This window comes from Mytilus edulis, chromosome 3 (genome assembly GCF_963676685.1).
Source record: "Mytilus edulis chromosome 3, xbMytEdul2.2, whole genome shotgun sequence".
Classification (NCBI taxonomy): domain Eukaryota; kingdom Metazoa; phylum Mollusca; class Bivalvia; order Mytilida; family Mytilidae; genus Mytilus; species Mytilus edulis.
The window spans coordinates 80,032,458-80,041,532 of record NC_092346.1 but is presented as its reverse complement, the minus strand read 5'-3'; the positions used below and the strand labels follow the sequence as shown (position 1 = coordinate 80,041,532).

General features: G+C 33.7%; 1 protein-coding gene and 1 long non-coding RNA gene across 2 annotated transcripts; one reads left to right on the top strand and one right to left on the bottom strand.

Moving 5' to 3' along the window:
- The first annotated feature begins 441 nt into the window (after window positions 1-441).
- LOC139517572 (putative nuclease HARBI1) lies at window positions 442-5,786 on the top strand. The gene is made up of 3 exons (XM_071308791.1): window positions 442-1,162; window positions 4,601-4,790; window positions 5,167-5,786. The coding sequence occupies exons 1-3, from the start codon at window positions 625-627 to the stop codon at window positions 5,450-5,452; spliced, it is 1,014 nt and encodes a 337-aa protein (XP_071164892.1). The 5' UTR covers window positions 442-624; the 3' UTR covers window positions 5,453-5,786.
- Window positions 5,787-5,889: 103 nt separating this feature from the next.
- LOC139517573 (uncharacterized) lies at window positions 5,890-7,342 on the bottom strand. Its single transcript, XR_011663162.1, has 2 exons — window positions 7,128-7,342; window positions 5,890-6,277 (listed from the first exon to the last, which is right to left on the bottom strand). It is a non-coding gene; the product is annotated as an uncharacterized lncRNA (long non-coding RNA).
- Window positions 7,343-9,075: the final 1,733 nt, after the last annotated feature.

The following is a 9,075-nucleotide window of genomic DNA, read 5'->3' as shown; positions in this document are numbered from 1 at the left end:
TTTGAAATATACATTTTTCCAATTTGTTCGCATTAGTTGTTGTTATTTTGAAAACTATAGAAGTTAAGTGTAAACTCCAAAATTGATCAGCATGACAATATCTATTTACTGTGATATTTTTACAATGCAAGCGTAATTAATACTAACATCTTAAACGATCTTAAACTTTAGAAGCTGATTGCAGAATGCAAGAAATAAGGAATTACAATCTGGCGATGGCGTTAACTATTTGTTCACGGAAGAAGAACTGGATACGTTATACCTTGCAAGCAAATACCTTATGCTGCTAAGATTTCGTCTGTCATATTCACGATATAATGACTGATGGGATATTTTTTGTCAACTGAAATACTCACTTATTATGAGTAATAGAATAGCTATATTTGGACTGTATGGGTTCCCTGCAACGTCTTCATTTCAGTCAGGTACGCTTCACCTGGGCCCGGTTGTTCAAAAGGCCGGATAAAGTTATCCACTGGATAAATTCTGTATCCAGTGGATAACTTTTGTCCATTGGACAAATTTGGTTGTTCAAAAGTTGTCCAGTGGTTAAAATAGCTTAACCATGGACAAATTTTGTCCAGTGTCTAGGGGTTCGGATAAGTTCTTATCCAGAGGTTAAATATGGCTGCCCGCTTGTTGTATGATGTACAGCAAAGGTATAAACCACGCATTTATAGGGAATTTCTTGGTGCAGAACCATATACAGAGTCTGAATTTCAGGCAAGATATAGGTTTTCGAAAGAAAGCATTCAAATTCTGACAACCTTGCTTAATGATGATCTTAAAAGACGTACCAACAGAAGCCATGCTATTCCGGTGGAAACTCAGATTAAAATTGCTTTGAGATACTATGCTTCTGGCAGCTTTATGCAAGTCATTGGTGACACCTTCGGGTACGATAAATCGACCGTTTCCAGAATTATTCAGGCGGTGACAGGTGCAATTAGCGCCCATGGGGCCGATTTTCTTCGTTGGCCTGACGAGACTACCAAACCAGCCATTATAAATGGATTCTATAACATTGCCAGATTTCCATGTGTTATAGGAGCAGTGGATGGAACTCATATTCGCATACAAGCACCCAGTGATAATGAGTATGCATTTGTCAACAGAAAAAACTTTCATTCCATCAATGTTCAGGGTATCTGTGACCACGAAGGTAAACAAATGTAATATTAAGTTTTCAAAAAGGAGAGTTACAGACAAGAAAAAAAAATTGTTAGTCGATGTACAAAAGAGAAAAGAATATTTTCGACCGTAATTACTGTTTGATTTATTTCTCTTTAACGTGACGGTACCCAAATTGCACCTATTTTGACAGTTTTTTCACCTACGTTTTTTTATGATCAAGAAAAAAATGTCCATACTGTGTTTATTTTGTAGCCCTATCCTTCTTTATTGTATAGGTACACCAATTTAATTTTGAATCCATATTGAGTCATACAAAAATGGGTTTGAATCAACCTCCAAACTATCCATGATTCTGTAATGAGGAGTACCCAAATTGCATCCATGCTTAAATTCACATCGTCAAAAGTCTAATAACCGAGCTTTTGTTTAATTTCTTCAAATATTTTGAACAAGTGGATATTAGTCCATGCTTACTCCTCATATTTTACGAAATGGATAGGGGAGACTGGGGTTGAATGTGGCACGGGTTGAATGAGACAGTGACTGTAAATCTTCCTTTAGAGAAGAAATTATGTCATATTTAGAAAGTTTTCGTGAAGTCTTTTTCAAATTGCATCGAGATAGAAATGGTTATGCCATAGAAGCGTTTTTGAAGATTTTATTAAGTAAATACTGAAAATCTAAGCCGTAAGTATTTTTTACGATGTTCGAAATATTTTTTACGCTATTGATATTAATGATACCTTGTAAATAATCAAGATATATAAATGAAGATAAAAATCCGGGGCTCAATGTGTGATATCATATAAAATCCAAGTACAATAAGTTTCTCCACGCCTGATCGCCACGTGACCAACACTTCATAGGGGCAGGTTGATACAGCACAAACGGGGCAGGTTGTGACAACCTCAGACAAGTATATTGTGAGTCTTTTCGCCCATCAATAAGAATTATTTTCAATCCAAATAAGGGATATACACAAACAACATCTGACGTAAAACACTTTTGTTTCCGGTGTTTTCGTTTCAACGTAGGAGAAAACTAGATTTTTCAGTCAAAAAGACGTACAATTGGACAGTGAGGAAAAGTTATGAAATAATGCAACATAAATACAATGTAACACAAAATGATATTTTCATTTGAGCAGCATCTGCTATATAAAACCTTATCCACAAATGACAATGCAAACCACACTCAATCACATATCAACGCATCAGTATATCATTTAACTGCATTATGTATATATGGCATTATACATATATACTTAAAAGTCAGCATTTTAAAGGGTAATACCCTTTCAGTCCAACATTACACAGAAGTATGGTTGTATTTGAGCAGCATCTGCTAGTTTTTATACTTTTACAATTATGTAATGGAGTTTTATATGACAGCACAAACGGCTCCTTTTTTTTTATCTTCGTTTATATATCTTGATTATTTTACAAAGTATTATTAATATTAATAGTATTTTTTTCGAGCATAGTAAAAGAAAGCCACTGCTTAGACATTCACTATAAGGCATTACCATGTCTGAAATGTCTCGCCTGCTTTTATTATAATTGAATTTCATTCATATATAGATAAAGGAAGATGTGGTGTGAGTGCTTCATTCATACACCGAATACAGTAGACTTATGGGTATCTGTGATACGGACATAACTGATCCATGAAATGAGGTTGTCGGTTAACACTGTCTGAATGACATGTACACCTTGCAAGAATCCAATATACAAAATACCAAACATAGAAATTATCATACTAGTAACTAAATATAAGTGCGGTATTTCATATGACAAAACAGTTCCTTGACCATAAAAATGAGGTCAAGGACAAAGAATACATGACTGACGGAAAAGCTCTTAGCATAGCGTATTTCACGCGCAATACAAGGTGTGACCCATCTAGTAGGTCTTCCACCTTCTGAAATTGTGACAAAGCATGTACATCTGTACATGTAAACAGGACTACCAGTACTGTGTGTATGTCACAACTTACCCCAACCTCTGTCTCAACGTACCCCGCGCACGGGGTAGGTAGTGACATGCGACAACCCCCAATAAATCGTCAGATGTGACTTAAGAAATAGCTTTAGTGAATTCAAATCCCTTTAAAAATGTACACGAGATGTTTGTCTAGTTTGCTAGGTCTAGTGAGAAAGCTGCGTATAATTGATTTGTATGTATAGACAAGAACATAAAAAGTGTCTCATTCAACCCCAGTCTCCCCTACTTATAATATATTGTATTTGCTAATTTTAAGAAGATGACGCTTTGATGACGTCGCATGATGACGTTTTCGTACATTTTGCTTTTTCAGTAAACAGTCCATCTGTTGATAAACACTGTGAACGTTTTGTGTATATCTAAATATGTTTACCTATGTTAAAAGACGTGCATAGTATCAAATCATAAAAATACAAAGTGATTAGTCTCTAGGAAATCTTGTAGGATTTATGTTGCTATTTTTTTCTAAATAGGTGCAATTTGGGTACTCGGTGCAATTTGGGTACCCTTACGTTATAATTAAAGTATCTCATTGATTTTCGACAAATCTTAAGATCGTTGTTGTTATAGGACATTCTTAAAAAGGCAACGAAGAGATGCTTGGTCAGCGCAATTACAATTTGGTGATGATTAATAATTACGTTCGAGTTGTCTTTCTTATACTAGTATAACTTTTCTAGGCACAAGTTATGTTGAACACTAATTGCCGTAATGCAAGATAAAATACGACCCATTGTAAAAGTTATATCCGACAATATTATTTATAGATTAATTGAAATAAAATATTCTCAGTTGGTTTATTTATGCATGCATCCATGGAGGACAGAAATTAACTTCAGTTTATGAAATTAAAAGGGTGTAGATCTATGTATACATGTATATGTATGTCAAATATTTTTTTACATCAATAACATAGCAGGTTGTACATTATAACCTTTAACTGCTGTGTTTTGGAAGGATTGGGACTCACACCAAATCTTTTTATTTTTATATTTACAGCTGATTTATTGATATATTATTGAAATTTAAATTTCGTTTTTCAAGGGCGGCTACATTCATTTTTAAAACGGGGGTTCCAACATATATATGCATATTGTTATTATAATAAAACGGGGGTCCAACCACATCACCTCTAACAAAACCATAAACAAGCGGCTGTTTATCCACCACTGACTTTCATTTAAATGCGATTTTTTTGTCATATCTGTAGAATAAATCATATCTAAGCAAACTATCAAACCATGCCATGACTTCATTGGGAACAAAAATTGAAAATTATGAGATATCTGTGTCACATTTGATAGGTTCCTATCTCGCTATAAGGTTTTGCTTGTGGGAATTGAGCTTCTTGCAACTGTGTTTTGCGATGGGCAAAATGCATGTAAAAGTTGTGTAGGAAAGTATTTACATTCAATATATTTTCAATGCATAATAAATTACAAGTTTATTTATATTAATTTTAGGAAAATTCACCAACATTGTTGCCAAGTGGCCAGGGTCAACACATGACAGTTTCATTTTCCGAAATTCTGATGTTGGGATACACTTGGACCAAAACCACAGAGGCTTTGATGTTGATGGGCTGTTGCTAGGAGATAGTGGTTATGCCTGTAAACCGTATCTCATGACCCCTTATTTAAGACCATCAACAAGGTAATTTTTTTTACTCAAGTAAGACAGTATCTGCGTACATCGTAGATATAAAATATGTAATAAATATGGACCACATTAATATCTGATGGTTTACCAGTTTATATATGATCAGATCGTTTTTAAATAAATCACATCAATGAAGAGAAATATAAATAAAAAATAAATAGTTGGTACAATTTTTTCAACACAAGCAACTGGCGTAATTTAAAAAATACATGTAGTATGTTGTCTTTTTCATTTTTGGCCATAGCGTTGTCAGTTTATTTTCGAAATATGAGAGTGACTGTCCCTTTCGTATCTTTCATCCCTCTTTTAAGTCATTATTTGATAATATGAAGTTTCTTGTGAATATTTACTGTACTAAGTTTTTTTCCAGGCATCAAGAAAGATTCAATAGTGCACAAACTAGAACACGATCAGTCATTGAAAGGACTTTCGGACGCTGGAAACGACGATTCCATTTGCTACATTCAGAAATAAGATTGACCCCTGACAGAGTTTGTAAAATAGTCATTGCATGTGCCATTCTGCATAATTTTGCTATTTTGCAAAGAGAGCCAATGATTGATGATCGGGAGGTTGAAGAAATTGATATTGGACAGGATTTGGGCCGTCAAGACGGAACGAATGTCCGCAATTTAATTGCAACTACATATTTTTAGAGTAAATTACGTTAATGATTGAAATAAGATTTTTTTTATATCGTATATCATTTTTAGCGATGCTGGCCATCTTTATTGCTGTTTACCTCTGTTATTCCAATCTTCTTGCTGTTTTTTAAGTGTTAAATTTATAATACCATTTTGGAGTACTTTTTAATGTTAATGTGCAATGTGATTATAAATGCGACCATGTCTTATCATAAATAATATTAATAACAACTCTACTATTCCGTATGCCGAGTGGATACATTTTCTTTAGAATTACATAGAGAATAATAGAGAATAATAGATTTACTATTATAAGAATATTTATTTATTTACAGCAACCGGAGATTGAAATACGAAAGGGAAATTTGATGTTCCGGAGTCATGGTTCTTTAGTTATACCTTAAAAAACTACTGCTTTCGTTCCTATAATATTATAATGAATAAATGGCTTTCAATGAAAAGATATTTTTTAATGCATCATAAATAAAACTCAATGTAACCCAAACAGACCACATCTGTATGTTCTAATGATCTTCTAATAGTAAACGATTTATTTCACTGTTCATTGTTGTTGTCATTCATTTCCTGTTTTATTTTTTTAATTTTCAACTTCAACAGAGTTTTTTCCAATTCAAGTTTCTCTCTTTCAGACATCAGTTTACGTTTTTCTTGGATAATCCTGGACTTGTCAAGTTTTAAAACTTCAAATTGCAACTCCTGGTATGTTTGTCTTGTTGGATTTTGTTGTATCTTGGCCACTGATTTGGACGGCACAATTGACGGCTTAGCATGTGAGGTGGAGGGTCTTGGTGCCGCAAGGGTACTTCCAGACACTTGCTGCAAAAAAATCAAAAATATTAGTCTTCACTATTTTGTCAATCCTAATTCCAAAGAGTCATTTCTTGAAATAATGTCAATGGACATCATATTCATATTTTTTTTAATAAACTAACAACTAACATGCATCCAAACATGTCATAATATTTTCGATAACCAGTGCATACTTTCTAGGGTAAAAAAAAGTCGATGTAAAAAGGCTCACAACTGTAGAAGATGACATATTCTTCGTTTTTAGAAGTTTGCACATTATTGTATTATTATACTGTATTAAGTTTCATGAAAGTAAACGCAGGACAGAAACGAATAGTTTGAGTGACAGATGGACTGACCGCCGAATTCTTATATAATTATAAACTGTATCAACTTGTTGTAGTTTTGATGAAAATAAGGAGCCGATGTGGTATGATTTGCCAAAGGGAAAACTATCTACTACAGTTCTAATGACAAAGTTGAAACCAATTATAAACCAATTAGTCTTCGTCAATACTAGAACCCAATGCGATATAGTCAACAAAAACAAAACAACAAACTGTTAAATCATTTGCAAATGAATTAAATCAATTGATCGACACGAAGCACGAGTAAACGTGTATAAGGATCTTTGAGGAATTTACCAAAAGTTTTTAATACCACAATATATATATATATATACAGTATATTAATCCCCACTGTTAAGAAATTAGAGGCCAAAAAGGGGTTAATGTACTTCAGATGATATTTTTGAAGATTCGAAAATTATATTTATTCAAACATAGTCCACCTAGCTCATAGGCGGCAAGAAACTGTAACACCGAAAGCATAAAACAAAAGCATAGAAGACAAGCCACTGGCATGAAGAAATACGTACACAACTTGGGGATTCTTGTCCTAATACACCTCTCACCCGAAGTGTTGGTGAATCGGCAGTGGCAATAATCTGTCCTCGCTCTGTGCTGCAGGCAACATAATTACTTGGGTCATTTAGGACCACCAATTCAGAAGCATCATTCTCTGCAATAAACAAGAAATATTAGTAAACTTATTTTGTTATTGATGCATGGGATAGTTCCTATATAAAATCATATTTACAATTTACAGTGATTTTTTCTCGAGCCTGCAATAGGTCTACTATATTTGGTGTATGGAATTATTGTAAGGTGTACATGTCTAGCTGACAGGTGTCATCTGACCTTGACCTCATTGTCATGGTTTAGTGGTCAAAGTTAAGTTTTTGAGTTTTTGTCTATATTTCTAATCCTTTATGCATTAGGTCAACTATATTTGGTTTATGGAAATATTTTATGATCTAGACAATATGTCGGTTACGCAGGTTTTATTTGACCTTGACCTCATTTTCTCGGTCCATTGCTAAGTGTTAAGTGTTTGTGTTTTGATCATCAATGTTAAAGTTTCAGGGTCAGGTCCGTATCTCAGATGCTATAAGCATTCTGCCAACTATATTTTTAGCGGTGTATGGTGTATGGAATGATTGTAAGGTGTATGTTAATCTGACATAGTTCATATAGTAGTTACTTCGTTTTCAAAGAACATTGATAATGTTTTGTTTACTAGTATATAATAGCTGAACTTCAATACAATAGACTTTCAACATAAATTTAATGATGAATGAAACAGGCGAGACAGTTTGACGTAAGCACATGTTTTATTAGTTGTAATGTTACTGATTTTTCATAGAAACCAAGAATTGATTTGGAAATTTTGCTTCGTCTGTAGATAACATTATACAAACGGGATAGCACCTCCAAATTTGAACGGTGATCAGTTTGTTACGATCCCGTATATTTAGATACGATCCGGATAAACTTATTGAGCCTTCAATACATTTATTACAAGAGGTAACAAATTTAAAACTGTAATTATACCCCGGCGTTAAAAAAAGTGAGGTATATTTCTTTACCCGTCCGTCCGTCCAATGAATATTTTTCGTCTTATCTTTCTCATGAACTACAATACAAGGATTTCTGAAAGTTCCAGTGTTTATACAAGTAAGCTTTACCGTTTGATACGTTATTAGATTCATCACTCAACAACTTCCTGTTTACCATCACTTACATAAATTTACACATGATAGTCAAGTTGAAAATTTATTCATATTTTTCTCAGGAACGACATCATAACCATTTCTAGATTGGGTTTCAAAGTTGATGTATAAGTCAGCTATACCGTGTGATGCGTTTTCAGATTCATCACTCAACAACCTACTGTTTAACATCAAGTATTTGGGTGGGGTATCATCAGTGAGCAGTGGCTCGCAGTTTCACCTGTTATTTCTTTGAATATTGTCTTTATCGATGTATATTTATTTGTTTTCAATAAATTAAAACTAAACTAAATATTACTGTTACATAAATGTGTACATGCACGGTCGATAAATATATTTTGGCATTGTAGAAGATTTTTTTCTCGACTGTTTATGTCTTTACACTAAATCCATTCGATGTTGGTTGTATACTGATTGGTATTTTAGTCTTATGTGTATGATTGTTTTATTATTTATTATTGGCTTTGAAACCAGCTTTCAGTAACTTGGAGTACTCTCAAATTTGTACTTTGTGTCTTTTGTGGTTTTTTTTAGTTCGTTTGTGCCTTGTATCATGGTGCATTGTTTTAAAACTCTTTCAAAAAAAATATATAGTTAGTACTTATGTTCCACTGTCACACCACTGTCATAGGTTAGATGGAGATCGAGTTGGACGCTAGCAAACATGTATAACCCCGCAAAATTCTTTGTGTGCCTTTCCCAGTCAGAAGCCTGTTAATCAGTGGTTTTCGTTTGTTGCTGTATACCATATTTG